The sequence below is a fragment of the Lytechinus pictus genome, chromosome 15 (genome assembly GCF_037042905.1).
Source record: "Lytechinus pictus isolate F3 Inbred chromosome 15, Lp3.0, whole genome shotgun sequence".
Classification (NCBI taxonomy): domain Eukaryota; kingdom Metazoa; phylum Echinodermata; class Echinoidea; order Temnopleuroida; family Toxopneustidae; genus Lytechinus; species Lytechinus pictus.
This window is the reverse complement of record NC_087259.1, coordinates 14,597,878-14,622,660: the sequence shown is the minus strand read 5'-3', so window position 1 is coordinate 14,622,660 and position 24,783 is coordinate 14,597,878. Positions and strand designations below refer to the sequence as shown.

Sequence of the window (24,783 nt, the reverse complement as noted above, 5' to 3'; positions counted from 1 at the left end):
TGGCCGGGGAATCGCTCAAAATCATGATTCCCCATCAAATCCACCATTCATCTTATTTTACATTTTTCGTGAATTACCTAACCCGCCTAATCTTACCCCCCCCCCCACATTCTTTTTTCTCACCTTACTCTAGCTCTGCTAGTTTCCGTCTTCCCTCTCCGTCTTTCCCATCTTTCTTTGTTTCTCTCCTCTCCTTTCTTTTTACCTAGGTTTCTATTTCTATTGGTCCATTCACCCCTCCCCTTTTCTTGCTCCCCCCTCTCTCTCCATCTCCCTTTGTTTGTCTCCATTCTATCTTTCTTTCTCTCCCTCCAATCACTGAATCACCTTTCCTTTTTTGGAAGAAAAAAATATAATCACTTACTCATTTCCAAGTGTTGAATATAAAAGAAGCAACTTTCACGTAAATTTATTAACTTTCACGTAATCCTTATTACAAAAACAATAATGAAAATAATTTGAGTTCATTTATTTACAAGAGGAAATATGATTGCTGTCCCCTTGTAAAAGTGAGCTATGTGTCTGCTCATATCAGGGAGTTTCGTTTCCATGACGCACGACGGATTCAAGAACATAGAAAATATATTGTCAAATGCCCTTCATGACAAGCACAACCATGAAGTCTGTCGAAAAATTGGTGAATCAAAAGAGCAATTTCATCATGGCTTCCGGACAAACAACATATTTGTAATTTGTCGCCAGCTCAGAATCTTAGGATGAAGCTACTCTTCCCGTTTACCAATTTTCGACAAAGGCCTCCCAGCTGTTCTTTGTCATTTGACGGGCATTTTCAATACATTTACCGTGTCCTTAAATCTGTCCCTGTTGCAGTTGCGAAAAACTTGATTACCCGACCAGAGACAGTGAAAGTTTTTATCATTACAGAAGCATATTTCCTTTTGTATCTAGCCAATAACTCTGTAGTCTATAGGCAGGAATCTTTTTGTCAACAAAACCTGCAAGAAAAATCCAATCAAGCATTTGGTGTCTTATACATTTAATTCCTGTGGCATCAAACGTGGCATACCTCTATGGTATGCCGAACAATTGAGAACTCGTGACCCGACAAAGAAATGCATCTAGCCCCCCCCCCCCCTGTTAAATTCATCCATAGTATAAAGGCTATTTTTTCCAGGCAACTTTAAATATCACACACCACAGCAACAGTGCAGATGTAACTTGTTTTGTTCTTCATCAGAAATGGGCATTTGTTATTTTTTTTTGGTGCATGTTGGAACTTCACCCTAAAAATTATCATAGGGCCTCTTCACACATGAATCTTGAATCATCATTGTAATGATGATTCCTATTGTTATCGTGACTGTGATTAGCGTTCGTGATTCTAATCACGTTCTAGTTTGGTTTCACACGTGTTAAATATTCGTCATTAGCCATATTTTTCACTGGAATCATTCAAATTACGATTTTTTTTTACCGTTTGAAAGGGCGGTTAGTTGTTCCAAACAACCCAAGAGCTTGCCCAACATATAATATTATACTTGCAAAGTGGATTCCTAATGATAGTTCATTCAGGCTAATTAATATCATTATTAGACCCGAGGAAACAAAAACTGTTAAAAGCAATGAACTATTGAACAAGTAAATAGACATATCTCAAAAAAGTAATTAAAATTATAAACAGTTCTTTCCTGGACCTGATAACTGTACTTCATTATAAGGTATTTCATTATGCAATGTTCAACAAATACTTGGAATCTAGTTTGCATTTATCACTTGTTGCTATTTCTGGCACTCTTCTAACAAGCCCACAATTCATCAAGAACCTTTATTTGGAAGGTATGTAGACAATAGCAAACATACTAAAATGGCATCCTCTCAATAAATATATGTGAATAGGCATAACAAATCCAGAAAGACATGTTCAACTAGAGTCAGAACAGTCAGGGACCCCATTTCACAAAACTGTCACAGGATTTAGTTATTGACCACTCCATGGAACACATACTCATTGTAGGCATTTTGATGGAATGTACATGAACCTGAGACTTGAACCTGTTTCATGAAGCTGAGCCCAAATGCAATGGTGATTTGGTACACATGTATTTATGACATTAAAGGGTAAGACAGATAGGACTGATGGGTTGACATTGGGCTTTGGGTTCGAGAAGTACCATCTGACTTCATTCGCTTACATTTATTTAATAAATGAATTATAAAGTTAAAGGAAAAGGAAAGAATATTGGCATTATCATGACATTTGACACCATTCTATTTAATGCTGTTTAGTTTGTCACTGCTGGTGACATCTTCCCACTGTAAAAGACTTTGTACGCACTGCAAGTGCACACACAATAAAGGAGGTGACAAATTTCACTTTGAAGTCAAAATATTTAAGAAACATAATTCAATTTAAAACCTTGAATTTAAGGTATCAACTCTTGGAATTTGATACACATGATAAGAATGATAATGTATTTAGGGATGAATGATGAAAAAAAAAAAAATGGTGAATCTATGACCTTTCAAGTTGACCTAAGAATGCAACAGTTCTTAATGTCACAGTACAACATGTATTCTTTTGTGGGTATGTGTTGGTCCTCAAAAGGACTACCCAAACTTGACATTTCAGCAAGTGCTTTCTTGCCGACTATAAGAGAATGAGCAAAAGTTGTAAAAGAAAGCTATGTATACTCATTTTCATCATGGGTGGTCATTTTCAGGACTAATACTTTCCCACAAAAAGAATTAATGGTGTACCGCGAAACCTCTACCCTCTTTCCTTCTTTGCCATGGAAACCTTCAGAAATTACAGTTCTTATTTTGTTCACTTTCATCTGGTATCTTCCACTTGGTGTGATGGTGTTTCTTCCGGGGGACCATCATCTATATTTTGGTCCTGTATATTGGTAGGCTGAGTCCTATCATCTTCTCGATGTGACGTTGATTCTCCTGGAAGTATTTCCTTTTCTCCAATATCCTTTTCTTCCTTGGTCAGGTTTAGATCTGTTGAGTTACCACTTGATTCTGAAGAACTTGGATGGGATTCATTATCTGTAAAACATATAGGAAGAAATGTGTCAGAAATGTGCTAGGGGCAATTTAAATCTGCATTGAAAACATTTATTTAACTGAAAAGAATATTAACAAAGCATTACCAGCAGCTTTCCCTCATCTTTTTTTTTTCCTTAAAGCGCATTGAGACCTTTGTAAGGTGTAATGTGCTATACAAAAGCTGTTCTATTATTATTATTATTGTTTTTCTTTATGAAATACATTTTCCCTCTTCTTATGAAATATTTCAGGCAATCAGGTCGGTGTACATTGTTACTGTTGAGTATCATCTTCTAATGAAACACATATTATAGGGTATTCTACTACAATCTTGCCTTTAAAATGAACACCAAGGGTTAACACCAAATATATCTTTGTCATGCCATTGATAATCTTCAGCATTCTCTCGTAGTACAACATGGAATGTAGGGTACTCTACAACCATCTTCCCTTTGAAATTAACACCAAGGGTTAACACCAAGCATTACCACCAACGCTTCGCTTTACTTACCACTGTCATGCCATTGATACTCTTCAGCGTTCTCTCGTAGTATAACATTGAATGTAGGGTACTCTACAACAATCTTCCCTTTAAGGAAGTTAACACCAAGGGTTAACACCAAAGCTATGCCCTGCTTTACCACTGTCATGTAATTGTTCAGTGTTATCTTGTACTACAACATATAATATAGGGTGCTCTACTACAATCTTGCCTCTGAGATTAACACCAAAGATACACGTTACTTACCATCATCATGCCAATGATAATCTTCAGCATTCTCTCGTAATACAACATGGAATGTTGGGTACTCTACAACAATCTTCCCTTTTAGGTTAGCACCAAGAGTCCTATCTAAACCTATGCTGTGGTACCTGCAAGTTGAAGAAAGAATATTGGTAAATTGCCACTTGGTCTAATAATAATAGTATAGGATTTGTATAGCGCACGTATCCACCTTGCTAGGTGCTCAAGGCGCTCCTATATTACCCCGGCTAAGCTAGTCTACCGATTCCGGTGCGCACAGCTTTTTGAGAAATTACTTCCTGCCGGTACCCATTTACCTCACCTGCAGACCTGCCAACCTCTGGGAATGAAAAACTGTATTCTGTGATTAAAAAAACAGTATTTTCCCCCAAAAAAGTGTATTTCATAATAAAATGCTTGGCGCACTCGCTCATCGCGGCGCTCAAGCTGCATGCAAGCTAAAATGCGGACTGCTCTTGCAGATGAAAAAGAAAACATTGAAACATGTGTATATCTTCACCCTGGTTTTAACAAAACGATTGAAAAAAAACAAGTTACCTGAAATTACATTGATCTAAAAACCATATTTGTGTACGTTTTTTTTTTTTTTTTTACAAAAAACATATTTTTAAAAGAAAAAACGCCTATATACGCCTAAAACGTACTGGTTGGCAGGTCTGCACCTGGGTCGAGTGCAGCACAGTGTGGATAAAATGTGGTCTACAACCACTTCTTTCCGTTTGGTCTAATTCTACATGGTCTTATTCAAGTTTACTATGGCCAATTTGTCTACTTACCAATTGGAAACTATGAAGATAAAATGGATAAAGTATTGATCAAAATTTAACAATTTCAAAAATACTTTTGGAAAGCCTATCCGCACATGTAAACAGTGATCACATACTTCACTTTATTATCAGTTAAGAGAGCATAATGAATAGGAAAACTTTAGTTACTCACACACACACATCAGAAACAGCACAATATACCATATTTTAATCAGAATATTTACAGAGATTTTTTTTCCATTTCTGCTAATATTTCGAGGGAAAAAACTAGTTTAATTTTTTACTTTTTTACTTTTATATAAATCATTTAATTTATTATATTTGTCATATGGCAATATCGTATGGGGAACTGGGAACAAAACACACCTAGATTCGATATTATTAATCCAAAAGAAAGCTATTAGACTATGCACAAAATCTCATTATCTAGCACACACAAATCCTATATTAAAAAATCTCGGTCTTTTAAAAATTCATGATATTAATAAATTACAAATCGGAATATTCATGTATAACCTAACACAGAATATGCTACCCAATTATTTTCATACCATGTTTACACTCAATCGTGATATTCATTCCTATGACACAAGAAATTCATTCAATTTTCATTTAGCAAATCCAATCACAACCACAGCACGTAGGTCTATTCGCCACACTGGTCCAGACATATGGCATTCTTTACCAATGAATGTTAGAAACTCTTCTTTATCATCTTCATTCAAACAACAGTTAAAAAGGAAACTCCTTGACGCTTATTAATATGTACATAACTGTTCTTTACATACTTACATACATACATGCATGGTGGGGGGGGGGGTTATTAGTTGTAAGTATCATATAAATGCAATATATCTTTATCATTGATAGAAGTTTTATCCGTTCAGTATTTCAAATAACTGTATTTTGTATTCTATCATTTACCGATTAATATATTTTTTGGGGTGACCCAACATAACAAGCATACTGCTTTCATGGGCATCCAATTTTCCTGATATATATATACATATATGCATATAATGAACTGTTGTGTATTTTGTTAAAGTATGTGTATGATATGTCATATGTATAATGTCTCATTTTTATACTTTGTAATGTTTGTTTGTATATTCTTGACCTTGTATATTTTTAATGGAAAATAAATGAAATCAATCAATCAATCAATCAATTTGAATAAAAGGACAATGCAAGATAAACAGTGAAAGGAGACACCGATTCTATGGATTAACTTGGCAATAAAAATTTCATTTGTTTTTCAACATACCTTACAGTGTTAGCAGGTGTGTCCTCAACCTTCAGATAAACCATTACATCATCCATTCCTCTGGAACAGTACTTCTTTAATCTGTCAGAGATAAGTTTAAAAAAATTAAAAATCTCACCAAAATAATGTAATGCATTTTGATGGCCATTGTTTCAAATGTGACACACAATAAAAAACGATTTCATGTTCCTTGTCATGAACTTGTATTGCATTTTAGAAATATTCACATCAATCATCATAACTTTGTCTCAAACAAATATTGGAATACCAGTGATATGTTTAATATTTCTTTCCTCATTCCATGTTAAAAATATTCTTTGATAAACACATCCAGAAAAAGCACAAATGGTTGTGGAATGAACTTTATGCCATATTTGATATATATTAATTTCTTTTCATATAGCATCAGGCCTGAAATTCTATATTTTGAAACTTAAGTCATTTTTCCTAATGGACACATTGGCTTATACAGCTCAAATAAGAAACAATAAAAAAACCCACAACAAATCTCGAGGGCGAATGAAAGGCCAGTCAGGACATACACAGAAGTGGCCTTGGGTGATATTGAATTCATTAAGCCTTGCAGAATGAGTACAACTGCAATTAAAAGCAATCATTTTAGGCACCTTAAACCACATATCAAATGGGTAAATGGGGTCAAAGATAACAGCTCATGGCAGATTACAATCGACCAATAAGTCGAAAAGCGGTTATCAATCAAATCAAACAATTTATATTCATGTAACTAAACAAGAAACAGGAAGGCAATATTGCTCAAGCTTATCCAATCATATTGTAGTTCCTTCTGCCTTTACATCAAAGCATAGATGACAGAGATAAGCTACAAATGACACAATCCTCCTTAGGTTAAACTCTTTAAAAACATGAAATGAATATCGAGTAGCAGCGGACTGTCTCCATTTCAAATTTGACCCGAGGGTTATCGAAAGGTGATCCCAGTGACCTATACTTTGGGGGTATGCTGTGGCTTTAGGGCTTAAATGTAACATAACTGTGTCAATTGTTAAGCTTCCCGAAAAGTGGGAGGTGAGATTCAGAAGACATATTATATTTTGAAGTGTGATCAGCTCAAAATGGAAAAAAAAACCACATAAGAACAAGATTGCAAAATCTAAGAGGTAAAAAAGGATAAAGGATGAAATATGGGTCTTGGAGGATTGATCAATTTCTCCAGTTGCTTTGAAGCTGATGATTTTGCTCAAGTATTTTATAAGAAGGTCAACAACTGTGAAAGTAATAATTTTTCACATTTGAAACTACTATAAAAGGAACACATCCATGTTCTTTGGGACTCTTTTTTAATTTCTAGGACACTTTTGAGCATACTGGGGGCAAAATCGCCATGAGCCCCACCATCCCCCCGTGTAATTTTTTACTTATAACTGTTTTCACTAGATCAGTTATTTTTTCCATTGTTTGTCTATCTACCAAAAATGCACATCGCCATTGTTACATATTCCTTGGCTTGGCAAGCTTGCTTTCTTGCAAATTGCATTATATTTTTCAAATTCATAAAAATACATATGGAAACATGGCTTGTGCCACTCTCTTCCACGTCCTTTTTCCACAGCCATATTTACTGCTTTCTTTTAAATATAGATAGAGAATATATGCATACTTCAAAGTGAAACTTTGTCATGTTCTTATCTGATTTTGATAAAGCTTTTACTATTTAGCTGGAATTATTGGCTTTCAGTAAAATCAAAATAATCTCACGGTAGGGTCCCCTTTAAAAAGTACATACATTAAATATCTGAATGCTTGCCTATCAAAATAAATGAATCTAAGGGCCTTTTCACACGAGAATCTGGAATCATCATTGTAATGATTATTGCAAAAATCATCTGACCATTCACACGCTCACTCAAAAATGTGATTTGAATTCGAATTCCCTAGCGAATGTGGAATTGTCCTTGACTTGTCAATCAAAGCAATGCATCGCAATATGATGAGTGCACGACAATTGTATTATCTATGGCAGTGCTTGAAAGATCACGTAAGCTCCGCCCCCAAAAAAGATGTTTTGGCGGTCAAGAGTTTCAGATGTAAAATTCTTACCATAATTTGAGTGAAACTTAACCGGAATTCACCTTCGGAGTAGAATTTGAATTTGTGATTGTGTTTAGCATTCGGGATTCTAGTTTGGTTTCACACGTGCAAAAAATTTGTCATTAGAATGATTTTTCACTGAAATCATCAATCAAATTACGATTTTGGTACCATGTGAAAGGGCGGCAAGGGAATCCAATTTAATCCATTGAGTATTTGGTAAAGTGCCTATTCCTTGTGGTGTCAAAGCACTTCATATTTTGATCTACTAGATAAACATGTTGGCCATTCAACAGTGATAACATTTCAAAATGGAATGTGAATCTTTGAAATGTCTAATTCAATCTGATTATATCTGCAAAGACCTACCTTTGAAGGATGACAGGATCGGCTTTTTGAGGATGAAGATACTTGTCTAACGCTTCTCTCAAAATGACGTCCTCGTTCAGCCTTGCAATGGGATGAAAAACATAGAAATATATGTTAGGATTCTGTTTCTGTTTATGGTAACTCCAGTAGGAACTCAGCAGGACAGCATTTTGCTGGTAAACGCCAAGCTGGTATATAGCTATTTACCTAGGAAACATTTCACGTCTAGGTTAATCAGTCATAATGGCTGACCTTATAGACGACAGGTATTACTCTTGGGCCTTTTTATCAAAGTGGAGACAATGGCAGAGTGGGGATTCAAACTCACAACCTTTCGACTATGAGTCCAATGCTCTAAAACTGGACCACACGACCCATTGATAACTACAAAGCTATTAAAATACTACTAATAAAAAACATCAGTAAAAGCAGAATACGTGAAAATCTCTAACACTTTATTCCAAACAGAAAATAAATAATACATGCAATTTACAAATCAACAAATATTTTGTTTACCAAGTGATTTGAATTTATAGATGTTTCTTGCTTAGAAACCTAGAAACAAGGTTTTGAACAACAAATCTATAATTCAATGTACAAGTGAATGTGATGCAATATCTGCATACTATTATTTCATATAAATTCAAATAATACAGGCATACCACCTGAATTTACTCAAGCAAGTTGTGAAATATTGTGCTGTTACTTTGTAACTAAATGAGACCATCTTTAATAACTAGTTTGAAAGTAAGTTATCTGTCAAACAATCCTCCTTATTTCCTAGGTTTATGAATTCCAACATGTGATTTCTCACTGATATAGTACACTGAATATTTTTTTTTAATTCACAAATATTTTTATTATTTTAATAATTCAATGAGCTCATAATCATATTTTATATCCCGTCCATATTATTGTTTATTACAAAACTTATTTATGATGATTGATATGTACCTTCAACCACAAAAGGTGTGATGTGAATGAACACAAAAAAAATAGCTGCATCTTCTACCATCATCTATTAAAACAGTGGACTCTGCACGAGTTGGCATTCCATTAAAGTCAAACCAAAGCATTTTTTCTGACTAGATTTGCAAATGTGTTACATGTTTCTTCTGAGGTAAATTTTGCCTAAGTTAATAAGATTCCTGCTGTCCCACAATATTTTTCTTTATTAAAAGCGGATAGACTTGTAATGCGGAAATCTTTTTTTATAGACCGGTCGTTGAGCAATGTTACCATTGCTATTACATTATATGTCACAGGGTCTAGGAATTGATCTTTATCTAAAATGGAAATGTTTTCAAAGAACAAGAGAGATCATTAGAAACAGTACACCCTGCTTGTTCACGTAATATGGATCCGGAACATAGATATTTCTTGTATTTCATAAGAACAAGCTGGGTGTAATTTGTAAACAAATTTTCAGCATTTCTCCTATGTGTTTAAGATCACATGCTCGATCTGTAATGAAAATCATAAGTAAGAAAAAATTGGAACCAGTGGGATTCGAACCTGCCATCTACTGCTTTCCGGGCAGCGACATAACCACCAGGCTATTCTGGTTCATGGCTAAATCACGATGAACTGGAATTCAAATACCCTCGATCCTCTTCTTTCTGACTCATTAATATGCAAATGCGGTCCGCCGTGGACAATAAATAGTAAATAAAGAGGCTTTAATAGGAGGAAATTATAATTTGTAAACAAAGCTGGGTGTAATGATTTATCTCTTTTAAAGTATATCCTTATATTATGCAAAATACGGGGAATTAAAAAAAAAACTAATCAAAAACTAAAAAATGGAAACACTGCATTTTGAGAGTGGTTTTTGAAAAGAAGTCATTCATGACATCACAATGATTACAGTCAAGAATGCGCATTTTGCCACTGAAATTGACAGGAAAATAGTAGTGCTCAGCACGATGCTCGAATACGCACGTAGTATGGTCTCATATTACATGGTTGAAATCAGCACTGGGCAATGAAACATTAAAACAACGGCTAAACACCAAACAGGGTCTTTGTGACCTAGTAAAATAGGTAAATACAGGTTTATCTCGCAAACAAATCAAAGAATGAAGATGAAAGAATTCATGAGAAAAATGGCCCACTAAGAGATAAATATTCTTACCTTATGTCTGTGAATTCAGCACCAGAAAGAGGAAAAATCCACTTCACATGCCAAGCTAACACCTTGGGTCTGGGAGAATAAACATCAAATAAAATGTGAAAGAACTGTAACAGTTGCTTCCTACAATATCGGCAATTTATTGGCGATATGTTTTATGTTTATGTAGTTTTGTCATAGATCTGTGACACCCACTCATAACAAGCTTCATGAAGTCGGCCAATAGCTTGGATTGTACAAAATTTAAGATGGGGGGAGGGTCTCCTTTCAATTTTTTTGTTCTCATATGTGTAGCACCGTGAGTGATGATTCATGAGAAAGTGCAAATTAGAAATAATTATTATCATTTATATAGATAACAATAATACTAATATGGTCCATTTATATAGTGCAACAACTATAATTGCATATACTCGATTGCGCTTGATACTTGGTATCATATTATTACCCCGGCTGTAGCTGAGCCGCCATATAGGCGCTAAAGCATTCAAGGAATAAATCCTACCGGGAACCCATTCACCTCACCTGGGTCAAGTGCAGCACAATGTGGGTAAATTTCTTAAGGAAAACACGCCATGTCTAGGAATCGAACCCACGTCTCTCTGATTGAGAGACGAGAGTCATAACTACTAGACCACGACGCCCCCATAAAGCTTGATGTGACTAAGCTTGATAAGCTTAGTCGCATCACATTTGTATCACAGATACTTGAAACACCATCAAAAGCCAAAGAGAAAGATAGGAGTGGTAAAACTTACTTCTTTAAAAATGTTGTGGAGTTTTCTTTGTGCTTCGAGAAGAAATGTGGTAACAGTCTCAGCCTTACACCTCTCTCAGCTGCCTTTTTAATCACAAGCTTCCACTGAAATCGAATTTCAATGAAAACTGGTATTTATCCCTTTATAGAAACCTTAAGTTCTCTGATTCACATAGGCTTTGTAGGGAATTCCTGGTTCTCGTAGGTGACAATTCAAGTTTTACTTAATCTAATGCAATCTCATAGGTAGATTAATTTTTTTTTATATATGGTGTATAATAATAATGTCATATTTCACCCAGGGTAGTCACTTCAGTTCTGTAAACTGTTCTCCCAGCGGGCCCTGCTTTGACTATGTTATAATTATCCCAATTACCCGGCTTTAGCACGGCTACCTTGATCGGGCGCATGAGCATTCAAGGATTTTCTTCCTACCGGGTACCCATTCACCTCACCTGGGTCGAGTGCAGCACAATGTGGGTAAATTTCTTGCTGAAGGAAAACACGCCATGGTTGGGAATCGAACCCACGTCCCTCAGATTGAAAGGCGAGAGTCTTAACCACTAGTAGACCACGACGCACCCATGTATATAGTAAAAGCTGTCAGTAAAGTCTACTGAAGTAGAATAAACAAAGTGGTCTCTATGATCAGTATGACCAGGCTCTTTTTATATTTTTAATAATGCTTTATGCAAAGCCACAGTAAAAGGGGGGTGTAGTCTTCCTGGACAGGGAGTCTTTGTGGACATTTTAGAAGTGGAAGCTAAAACTTGTTGGATCATAATTTGACTTCTGGGGGTCATAAACACATATTTTATTCACCATTATAAGGTAATTTTGATGTATACAAGATATTAAACTATTCAAAGGGGGGGGTTACACAATAGATGCAATATTTGAAACTCACTCTAAAGTTCAAGTAGCCTGGTTTGCTTTTCACATCTTGCTGAGCAGAATAACGCTTCCTGTCTATGTCTTCTAACAATCGGTAATCTGGAAATGAAAATGAAGTAGAACATCTAATTAAGAATTTCCTACATAATGAATGATTGTTGAAATCATTCTATGCTTATTCGAATTTCTCACTTGAACTTATCGGCCCATAACTGTTTGACACTGATGCTTTATGTACGCGCATGACCACATTTCTGTTTGTTGTGTTTGCAACTCATAATTAATCCACATAGCAGCATGTCCACCTAGAATGCAACAATATTGTAACATCGTGGGCAGATCAATTAAAGCAAGAAAATTGACAAGTCCTGCATGGAATTTGGTAAGCTCATTTCCTTAGTCCCATTTGATTGATTAAAATATAACATAAAATGAAACTTCTAGGGAATATATGTTATAAATTGGTCAATTGTGAAATGAATTTCCTACGTATTTCTTTACTTGATCAGTGCACGTTGCTGGAAATTGCATCAGTAACCAGCAGATTTGGTTGGGAACTGGTGGACTGACCTGTTTGATTCAGGTCTACTTCTCAATATTCTTGTTTTTTCTTTTAAGAATGGGAACAGTTCAACTACTGTATTGCTGAAGAACACAAAATACATTGTGAAGAAGTTTGAAATAAAAATGTAAACAATTCTGAGAGTTTAAATGGGAACTCATGTTGTGGGAAGGTGAAAACAATCATTGTGAATTTTCATTTTATTTTAGTCAAATGTAAATGTAAATGAATGATCATGGGCATTTTCACGGTAACTGACATTACACGGCACAATGTTTTCACACCTTTCATTGTGTGTATCTCTAAAACAATAAATGATGGGAGTTTGCTTTTGATAGAGTTAATAAAGTGAGCCTTGCTGTATACTCTGATACTAAGTTTTCCTATGTAACCACATTTTTTTACGCATCAGCAAGCAAAAATGTGTCGGTAACTGACATTACGCAAAAGGACATGCAATTTCATGGTGTTCATTAAAATTTAAATATCTCATGTCCCTGAGTAGATAGAGTAATAATTTGAATATGTAAGTATACCTCCGTTACTAGGTTAAGATGTGTCAAAATATTAAACAATTCGTTTTTGTCTTTTGGGGGCTATGATAATTTTTCCACAACCATGCTGGTAACTGACATTACGGTAACTGACATTACACTTAATATGCCATAGAGAAAACACATGGAAGTCAAATGTGTGGAATCATTGCATTGTATCTTCTGTGCAGGGCTTCACCTGAAAGTGAGCTTGATGTGGAAGTATACCCAAGTTTCTAGGAACATTTAAATGAATAAACTTTTTCTTTTTCTTAATTCCTTTCTTTGATGTGACAATTTTTATCATTACTCGGTAACTGACAATACACATTAACATTTACCAGTGCTATATGATTTTCAAAAGCATAATTTTCTTGGTACTTATATGTAAGGCTTTTTAAAATCATAAAAGTTTCATAATACTTCACAATTTTTAATTATCAAAAGATAAGAAATGTATGTTTTACTTACTCGGGGGGGGGGGTGGGGTCATAGCAGCTACATGTTTTCCTATAGTAATTTAATATTGCATTGACTGTACACATGGATTTTTCTGACTATACACCCATAATATATTCATCAGTTTTATATTGACCTTTTAAACCTTTTCCTTCTCCAACCTCCCCCTCCCCTCAAAAAAGGCAAAATGAATAAGGGTCTCCTCCCCTAGGCTTCACGTACCCCTCCCCCGAATCTCATGCAGCCATGTAGTTTTATTGATTTCTATTCTGGTCAGTACAAGCAATGCTTGTTCATATCTGTAGGATTTCAATTCTCTTCATAATTTGTTTAATCATTTTCTTTGCTAATTTCTTTTTTAAGCTGTCAACAAAAAATAAACTCCAGCTTCTAAACTGAAACTGAACTATTTGTAAATTAGAAAAAGAAAACACAGTTTTACTAGATCCATGCAACATTGATCAGAACTGTCAAATTTCACTTTTCATCTACTTGTAAACCAAAAACAAAATTGTATCACACATCCACATACTAACAGGTATAAAAACCAGGAATTTACTTTTAGCGAGGCAATGCTCTAAAGAATCCTAGAAACTAAAAAAGGGACCCTGGAAATCCCCTTCATCACAATGTTAAGCTTAAAAAATGTTGCAGATTTAGGCAATAGGTTGGGAAAAGTACCCCCTACCCCCCCCCCCCCCCCGAAAACCAAACAAAAAATTGTCTGATACAAACAATTAGGTACTTGGTAAGCGCATGTACAAAACAATTTCATAGTAATTTTTTTTTGCACAATGGGAATGCAACTTCCTTCATAATTTCATATAGTATTCCTTGTGAACTATACCTTTTAAAAGTCAATAGCAAGCTCCTTCTGTTGTGACTTTTAAAGTGAAAGACTTAAATAACAAGTATACAATATTTCTTCACCATAAAATTGACCACATATTTGCATTTCAATATTGGTAACCAACGTTTTATCATGGTAACTGACATTACATCTCGGTAACTGACATTACATTTTCCACTTGGTAACTGACATTACATATATTTAATGGTACCCTATGGCTTCATCTTTAATTGGTAATCTTTCATTTTGGTGTAGAAGGGAGGGGTGTTACCTAGAGAGGAAATCTACCAAGTTTCATATAATATATCCTCTTTTCCAGGAAATGAGAAAAAAAAAATCATGTTTTCGGTAACTGACATTACATACCATATCACATACTTCATCAATGTTTTTTTATCAGATGAATAAATTACTGGTGTTTCTTTCTGTGGGATTTTAAAAAGTGTTATAATAGCAAGCTAAATCACAGGCGAAAACAACATGATCAAAACTGTTCTTTAAAAATCTGTCAAAACAAAATATGTATCAATATACTATTTTCAACACTAATTTGTATCCATATTTTGGCAGCCATTTTGAAATAAAAAATGGCTGCCAGAGTCGGAAATTTTTTTGTCTCAGTAACTTCAGGTCTAGTTTTATTAAAAAACATAAAGCATTTGACATGAATATCAACTTGATTTTTTTGCCTCTGTGTCCATCTGTGGTGAAAATGCCCTCATGTAGATTCCTCTACAATTTGAACTCAATACTATAACTTTATTCTTGAACTCTTGCACTCAACTATTCTGGAAAATAAGAGCTTAACTTACCGCTCAAAAGGTGATCCTCTGTGAACTTCTTGATAGGAACGTATGCAGTCTTATCTCTAACACCAGAACATCCTCTCTGAGACTTGTGGGTCTTCACACATGATAGGCTGTAGAGAGGAAATAGACAGCATATTCTTCATAAGTTAGTGGAATGGCATATAAATGAAAACTTTGCCATGGTAACAGGGGTCAGCAGCCAATCAAATCCAATACTATCTTTGTATTATCGTATACCACCATGATAAGTCTGCAAGAAATGGTGTGATATTTTGTCCGAATATCATTCCTCGAATTTCATATGTGGAGCATTGTGGCCAAGTGGATTAGTCTTCGGTCTTCGAAACAGAGGGTCATGGGTTCAAATCCTAGCTGTGGCATCGTTTTCCTTCAGCAAGAAATTTATCCACATTGTGCTGCACCGGACTCGGGTGAGGTAAATGGGTACCTGGTAGGAATTAGTTCCCTGAAATGCGTGTGCACTGTAAGTCATTATGACCGCCAAGCTAAAGCCGGGGTAATGATAGAAACGTTATAATCATAATGCGATATGCGCTGTACAAGAACTATATTTTCATTATTAGTATTTATATTGTATATTTATATCTCTAACAAATGCTAATTTCTACAGAGTTTTCTACCTTGATTTTAAAAAAAAAAATTCGAGTTAAATTGTGACACATATCATCCTATAAAAGAAACATGACATTCAATTATACAAGTTACAACTGATTTCAGATAAATGCACCCCCTCCCCACTATATTTATGTCATCCGCCTACTCAAAATGAGAAATTTCGATCAAATTTGGGGATCTTACCAGCATGTCTTTATCAGGCATCTTGGACAGGTGTACTTGGACGGTTCCTGCTTGCACATCTCACATTTCCTGGGAAAACAAGTTAGAAAGAAAAGAAAGATAAAATGAGATCGTCGGGAATGACCATTGGACACATATTATTAACCCTTTGAACCCTGAATTATTAGGGGCGGCAGTGACCTATACCCTGAATAATTTGCACGTATCGACCACATTCACAAACTCCCATGATTCCAGACCCAACGGCATCTTCCCCCCGCTAGTACCCAGACCGAACCTGCTGAAGTTGTTTACCTTCTCGTAGACCTAGTCTACAAACAGAAATACCAACTTTAGTGTCCGTTTTGGGCTCAAAATCACTGTTTTCACCAAAGTCAGATATATCAATTGCTTCCCATAGTAAGCATGTGACTCGCCGCGTATTACGCCGTGTATTACCGCACATACGACATGAGCAACTGCAGAAAAGTGGCATATTTTGGCCATTTTTTATGCTAAATCCTTCCGAAATCATTGCCAATCTTGACTGAAATTATCAACTAAATATTCCTACACGTACTAGAAAGATGACGTCATTTTTAAAAGATCACCTGACATTTCGAATCCATGTTTTTGAGGTCACATGGCTGTAGGCCGGTATTCCTGCCTATCGGGTTCAAAGGGTTAAGGCCATGAATAGGACTTTCTCCATTCCCCATTAGAGTTTAGACCACAAGCGTCAGTCATATGGCAAATATAAATAATATGTATCGTGAAATTATAAAAAAGAAATTAAATGCCATTTTCTCAAAAAAATGAAAATGAATTTTAGTGTACCTTCAACAAATTATTGGACATCCGCTCTGGAAAGAATAAATTTTTTAGTATCATCCTTACTATAATTTGGCTAATCTTGTGTGTCCTTCCGTTTGTTAGAAAGCCTTTTCTCTGTGGTTTTCCACTCAATCGAGCTGAATTTTTTTCTAAACATGGTTAAATTGTTCGCAGATTGTCATGAGGGGGGTTGTTTGTGGTATTTTGGTCGCATTATTTAAAGTGTTTTTACAGTTCTTGCATCGGCCGATAAATATCATGAATTGTATATTAAAATTTATCGGCCGATGCAAGTATTTTACGATTCATGAAATTTATCGGCCGATGCAAGTATTTTTCAAAATCTAAGTTGGCACTGCTCATGATTTTGCCACCCTCTATGGACACGTTGCGTCGCTAGGATTCAATCACAAAGAAGACGGCGACAATAACATGTAAGTAAAACGCTCTTCTACTTTGATTATTTTTATTGTATTATAGCGTCATTTTATGACAAAAACTAACAATTTTTGCCCAAACGTTGCCAACAAATATTGTAGCCCATTTACATAAGTGTTTAACTTAACATTCTAAACATAACTAGCAGTTTGGCGCAACATTATAGTTACCCAATTCATCGGTGCGTGCGACCCAGGCTTCATGGAGAGTAAGCCTACGTATAGTATATGCTTTTACTCTCCAGAGTCCAGGCTAGTTGTGTCTGAACCACTCTAGGCGACACCCCAATACTTACCCGTGCTAATAAACTGGGACTCCACTCACGCGCATTTGGGCCGCCCTAGCTTAGAACTAAGCAATATTATCTAGAAATTGTTACATTGTAGTCATTAAATATGTTCTATTAAATAAATTGATAATGTTTAATCGGTACTCACCGGTTCTTTTGTTGCATTTTCAGACCATTTCTCACAATTCTTCGTAAATATTTGCGGCAAATTTTGTCGCCATAGACAGCTTAGCATCCATCTTTATTGATAAATGGAGCGCCCTTTACGATAGTTGTTAATGCCGCGGAGAAATCGTTAGGCATTTTGGCCTGTGTTCAAGGCGTTCTTTCTGTTTTATTTTTTATATTGAAGATTGTCTGACAAAAAGAATAACCAACCGATCAGCTGACGAGAACGCGAATCACGTGATCTTCATATCAGCTTCGATCGCGAGTCAGAAGAGAAGAGCAGCTGCCCAGAAAATCAGGAAAAAGCTGTGAAAATGTAAGTTCCCCTTCATTTCTTTCATTTTTTGTTGTTGCTAACGATGCATTTACACTATAAAATTATAATTTAAATAAGAGAAAGGAATATGGCTTGTACTTGTGATATAATATATAAATATCCTGTTCTCAGAGATTTCTAACCAAAAATACTACTGATGTCGCCTATGAGGTCCATACATGTAATGTTGGACCTCATTGGTACTCACTCTAGGCGACACCCCAATACTTACCCGTGCTAATAAACTGGGACTCCACTCACGCGCGTTTGGGCCTCCCTAGCTTAGAACTAAGCACTAATATCACCTTAAAAACTAAATCTACAAGGTATGTATAATCTATTTAAAACTTTAATAATGTTTAATCGGTACTCACCGGTTCTTTTGTTGCATTTTCAGACCATTTCTCACAATTCTTCGTAAATATTTGCGGCAAATTTTGTCGCCATAGACAGCTTAGCATCCATCTTTATTGATAAATGGAGCGCCCTTTACGATAGTTGTTAATGCCGCGGAGAAATCGTTAGGCATTTTGGCCTGTGTTCAAGGCGTTCTTTCTGTTTTATTTTTTATATTGAAGATTGTGCATTTGTTGAATAGCGCCGTCTACGTCAGGTATGAGATCGAGTGTATAAATACACTCTTCCAAAATAATTATGATTCCGACCTGGCGCTGTTTAACTTCAATCTCTTTCACCTAAATTAGCGATGAATGCTAGCATTATAAAATATATATTATTAACGTCTGACGAAAAGAATAACCAACCGATCAGCTGACGAGAACGCGAATCACGTGATCTTCATATCAGCTTCGATCGCGAGTCAGAAGAGAGGAGCAGTTGCCCAGAAAATCAGGAAAAAGCCGTGAAAATGTAAGTTCCCCTTCATTTCTTTCTATTTTTTTTATTGCTAACAATGTATTCAATTAGTGAGATCGAAATGTAATGATTAGACAGTACGATAGCTTGTAGTTTTGATAAAATACAAAAATAATCATCTTCACAAAGATTTCTGACACAAAATACTAGTGAAATCACTACTGATGTCGCCTATGAGGTCCATACATGTAATGTTGGACCTCATTGGTACTAGGAGTGATTGGTACTAGAGAGATGGTCTGAACAGCTTTTTTGAACAGCCATTTGATTTGCCTTTTGGAAAACAAGCAAAGTTTCAGCAACAGCCAACATTTATTATGAGATTTTTTATGAAAGTTTTTTTTAGAGAGTATACAACACCATGAACATGGACTCAGTAACAACAGCAGGAGTGGCATTTCTTTAAAAAAAAAATTAAAAAAACATCTGCAGCTCACAGTCACAGTACTGACATCAATTGCAATGCGTGGGGCTCTTGTTACAAAATTTACAAATTGAAAACTCCAAATACTAGACAAAATTCCACTTAAATGCAATACATACTTATCTACATTCTTAGCAGGCATGGGTATCAATGGTGTGAGGTTCTCTCCTTCAGCAGTACCCATTTCGACAAGCAATTGGCGAGGACTATCGACACATAATAGGTAAACAAAAATCAGCTGTTCACATGTGCGATCATTTGCTGTATACTGAACACATTCACACGATCGAATGTAGACGAAATGGGCACGTTTGTGTGAAAACTCAACGCATGTGCGACACAATTGGGGTGCGGCGAATTATTGAGGACGGCTACATAATGCCCGCTGTTTACATTGGAAGTCCCCCCCCCCCCCTCCACATATATACACACATTCTGCATCTATGGTCAATGATGGTCGAACTTTGAAGGGATGGAAAAAGGCAATAGATTTAAAAAATGGAAGAAAAGAAAGGAGGAATCTGAGCCTCCCCCAAGGTGAATAAGGTGAATTTTAGTGCATGCCTGCATGGTCGTTAATTGTCTTAATTGTCGCTTCAAAGATATTTTCTTAATCAGTCTGATTTCCTTGCTGTGCAACTATATTTTCAGGCCTCTACAGTTTCCAGCATAAAAGTTGTACTTCGAAACTATAAGAGATAACCTCCATAACCTCTACGATGGCAAATAGAATAGGGGCACAGTTAGAGTCACAAAGTTAACCTGAAAAGGAAAAAAAATAGTCTATATATTTTCCAGGCTTTTGGTAGTTTGCGTTCCTTGCATCGAATGTACCAAACTTTAGGCATACAGGATTACAGAGGCAGTGGCGTGGCTATGCTTTTTGTTTTCATGGGGGCACTAGCTGGGGGTCGATCCTTGCTTTTTTTGTGTGTGTGTATATATGTGACAGATTTCGCTAATAGGGGGGTGCCGAATTTTTTTCACCCATTATGTTCCCCGATCGGCCGCTCAAAGTTGATTTTGTTTGTTTCTTTGAAGGGGTAGTCCTCACATGCAGTCACTTCTTAGCTTTATTCTTATAAAACAACATAAAATCTCCTAGGTCTAAGCCCTATTTATCTATTTTTTTTTCTTGTATTCTGGAAATTTAACATTCTGTGCAATGTCTGTGATCCTCAACAAGATGTGTATGTAAAATAGATAATTTCTAATAAACGTTCTGGCCTGATCGTATTTCAACAATTAAATAATGCGCGCGCAAAGCGCGAGCTGAAAATTTTTGACATTCCGACCTAAAAAAGGGGTTAATTTTAAGCACTTTTTTGTAATCATAAAAGAAATAGTATGTAACTACTATTCATGTTTTGTGAATCTTGAATAAGATGGGCAATTGGGTATCTTTGAATTACGTTAAATAATCCGAGCGTGAAGCGCAAGCAGAAAATTATTGACTTATCTGAAACAGGATAATTTAAGCACATTTTAATTAAAGAACGAGCGGCGTATCTTAATAAACATGCGTGCGCGTGTTTTAGACATAGACCTAGAATCTGGGCATTCTGAATATCTTTTTTTAATCATGAAGATCAATAATGCGAGCTCGAAGCGCGATATTCAGATCTGAAAAAGGTCAACTTAAGCACTATTTCAAGCACTGTGTAGGAAAATTGTGAAGTGGATGTGGATCACACTTAATAAATGATGCGAGCGCGAAGCGCGAGATGATATTTTTCAATTATTATTTTGACTTACGACCGGGACATTCTAAGAATACTAATATTTGTCATCTTATGAAAATGATGACTATCTTCCTATTATTCCTAAGTGTGAGATGAAACCTGTCGATATTCCATTCTGAAAAGGGCCAATTTAGTTATTAGGAATTCATAAAAATGCTTTTTTCTTATTCATTAATCCATTATGCTTAATGAGAGTGTGGAATTTGTTGACATTAAGGCCTGAAAACTGGACATTTTGAGCATTTTGTAATTATGAATAGGACGCATGGGTTAATATATTTTAACAAACTAGTGCGAGCGCAAATCGCGAGCCGAATTTTTTAAATAAACTATAATGAAAAGAGGATTTTATGTAGCTTGTTGAAAAAATAGAGAGGTATACATAACTCATCAAAAATGCAAGCGCACAGCGCTAGCTGATAGGCCTACGTTTTAACAATCACACCTGAAAAGGGATATTTTGAGAACTTTATGGAATACACGAGGACAATAGGAACTTGGCAAATAAAATTATACAACCGTGCAGCGTGAGCTGAACATGTTGATATTTTAGACCATAAAACAGACATTTTACAGAGCACTTTAAAACATAAATGTGTAAAAAAAAAAATAATGAAAGCTCGATGTCCAAGCTGAAATATGTTTTGCATATTGACTTCAAAACATGATATTTTAAGCTCCATATCAACCTATTGAGCAAAATACGAATCTCATCGAACAGGCAATGCTAGCACGAAGCGCGAGCGAATCTACATAATGACATGTAAGATTTTGTTGGGCGCAAGCCATCCCCTCATCTTATTTTATTCACTCGTCTTCCTCCTTTTATTTTCATCTTCTCTTTCCCCTTCCTTTTCTTTTTTTCTTTTTTTCTTCCTTTTTCCCCTTTTTTTGCTCCGCCAATAGAGGAGGGCGGGTCCCTCGCCCCCCTGGATCCGCCTTTGTGTGAAAAACATAAAATTATAGGCATAGTGATTGCTATGAATTTCCCTTTTGAAATCTGTGCTCTCACTGTTGTTGAAATATGTATAACACTTAAGCAAGAAATGTAAATGATGCTGTAACTTAGGCCCTATATACCATTTTTTTTTCAGAAGAATGTTTTGTTTCAGGGGGGACGTACCCCCCGTAGGTACGCCCCTGTACAGAGGGAAAATTTTGTTTGCCAAGCTGAGCAAGCTCAAGCACCAGCTACTTGCATGATTCTTCTCACAATTAAATTTTGCGCCCCTAATTATAATCAATGCGGGAATTTTTTTTTTTTTCTGAGGTGCTGCGTATATGATAGACCACAATTGGTCTACAATTTTTAATTGTGAATATATCCAATGTTTTTGTTTATTTAATATGTAGCGCCTTGGGTAATGATTCATTAAAAAGTGCGCATTAGAAATACATATTAGTATTATTTATTACTATTATAAGCAGCAGGCCCTAGAAATTAGGTTGGTATTCGAATAGTGTAGAACTTTGACCAAATGAAATGCACCTTAATTTTAGAGCAAACGCCCCATTTTATGGTTTGTATTTGTTTTTTTAAACCAGCACCCCTTTTCAAAAATGGTTTCTAGGCTCTAATAGAGTCCGAAACTACTTTTTATACAAGCATGATCTGGCCCAGTTCCTTGCTGTAGTAAAAGTTAGATATTAATTTGAAGTAACCTTAACGGCCTGGGTGGCACTTGAGGGGATGCACAGATATCCCCCCAAAATAAAAGGATAAAGGGGAGTTCAGAAAACCCAAAGTTTTTTTTATTTCTCTGGGTAATGCATTAGAAATAAAGATATGCAGGGGCCGCGGAAGCGGGGCTGGGGGGCTTCAGCCCCCCACTTTTTCCCAAAACCGTGTACAAAACGTAAAAATTACTATATGATTGTGATTTTTTGCATGGTCAGCCCCCCCCCCCCCCACTTTGAAAACCGTTCCGCGGCCCCTGATATGGGTATTTGAAATTCCGTGTCTTTCTGGTGATTGGTCGCTTTGCTCCCTCCCACAATTTTTTTGTCCTTTTAGGGTCCTGTAAATGTACCTATACATTTGCCGCCGTTGCTAATAAAAACGAAGACGTATCTAACAAGGATTTCGTTAATTTACTCCGGATTTTTAACATATTTAGACTACACAAAACAGAAAGTTGTTAATAAATGTCTTTTTTATCATCCCCATCGTTTATTTTTATGTAATCTTTTATGTTGTTGTTGTTTTGTGTCTTCAGTAGGCTGGCCTACGGAGGCGGATAACTTACCAATTAACCCCCCCCCCCTTGACGTCACAGAGCTGAGGGGCATGCAAATTCCTAGAAATAATTTTCTATTTTCTTTTTAGTTTGAAAATCTCAACCCCACCCCACTCCCTGCACCACTGCATATGGATGGGGGTGCGAGGAACATTTTTCAAAAAATTGAGATTTGGGAAATTATGTTATTAGATAAACACTGGACATGTTTAAAAACATTTTGGTTTTAAAGAAATCCCAAAATTGGGGTTTTATCCCAAGCATTTCAGTTTTTTTAACATTTAAAATCATAATTATCATCAGTATTCTTGTCAAAGTGTCTAACGTAAATTACTTTTCTATGCAATGAGAGGTTGGGTTTATGTTTCGTTGAAATGAAACGAGTAACCTCCTCCATACTCCGGTAACTGTTGTGCAGAAATGAAATGACAGAGGGCGTACTTCTCTTATGTCCATCCTATCTTTCATAATATTGAAGTATATATGATTACTATCCATATGAAATGATTTCGTTTTATTCAAGGAATACACCATGAACACTGTACATGCATTTCGATGGTAATCAGTGTTGTTTATGTAAGTTTGTTGTTTTTATTTTGTTTTCATTTTGATTGTTTTTGGTTCGGAATTTACCAACCTCTCATTATTCACCTTTGCGGGTACTGTTTTGGGGGCTTGTCAAACTTTTCTACAGTCCAAAGGACCCTTCAGTTTGATTTGATTACCCCTTTTTTCAGAATGATGCCCGAGAATGATATTCAGTGGACCATTGCACATATCAATATATAATAGAATGAATTAAAACCCGAATCCACTCCAAAATCATGTTGGTCTGAATAGAGAGAGAAAAATAAGAAAGAGAAAATAAACATAACAGTAATATTTTCATCGAAACTGATTTTATAATGAGAAAGTTTGAACATTTTTACGTTTTCACATGCCTATATTTGTACAACGTAAAGATTGGGTGGTATTCTGTCAATTAAGCCTAAGTTTAACCCTAGTCTAAACTTAATTTTTTTTTAACCAAACTTTTGTAGAATGCTGGACGTAACATAATATTTCTTTATATTCATTATTCAAATATGATGTATCAATATCCATTACACAACTCCATGAATTTTTTGACAACTGTTTTGCAGTAAAAAAGAAGAACTTTTAATTGGTGAATGTGCTGACAATAAGCACTCAATAAAATTGTGATCTACATGTAATTTAACCCAGGGTCAATTAAGTGGCTAATAGCATACCACGCATTGTGATTGTTTTGAAACTTCTCAACAAAAAGATTATATTCTACATACAGTAAGCCCAATCTCTCAGCTCCCCAGGTGCATTCTAGACTCTTTTCTTTGGGGGGGGGGGGGGGTTCAGGGGGCTTGGAAAGTTTTAGACGTTGGTTAATTCAATTAAATGAA

General features: G+C 35.8%; 1 protein-coding gene across 2 annotated transcripts; it reads right to left on the bottom strand.

Moving 5' to 3' along the window:
• Positions 1-375: 375 nt before the first annotated feature.
• LOC129277795 (box C/D snoRNA protein 1-like) lies at positions 376-19,660 on the bottom strand. Of its 2 annotated transcripts, XR_010295832.1 has the most exons (11): positions 19,506-19,660; positions 16,063-16,131; positions 15,247-15,353; positions 12,044-12,129; positions 11,138-11,241; positions 10,383-10,451; positions 8,249-8,329; positions 5,810-5,890; positions 3,761-3,885; positions 1,436-3,012; positions 376-1,244 (listed from the first exon to the last, which is right to left on the bottom strand). XR_010295832.1 is itself a non-coding variant. In XM_054913964.2 (10 exons), the coding sequence occupies exons 1-10, from the start codon at positions 19,568-19,570 to the stop codon at positions 2,792-2,794; spliced, it is 1,008 nt and encodes a 335-aa protein (XP_054769939.2). In that variant the 5' UTR covers positions 19,571-19,658; the 3' UTR covers positions 376-2,791. The 2 variants fall into 2 exon arrangements, 1 of the variants encoding a protein (XP_054769939.2); XM_054913964.2 differs by having other exon boundaries at positions 376-3,012; positions 19,506-19,658.
• Positions 19,661-24,783: the final 5,123 nt, after the last annotated feature.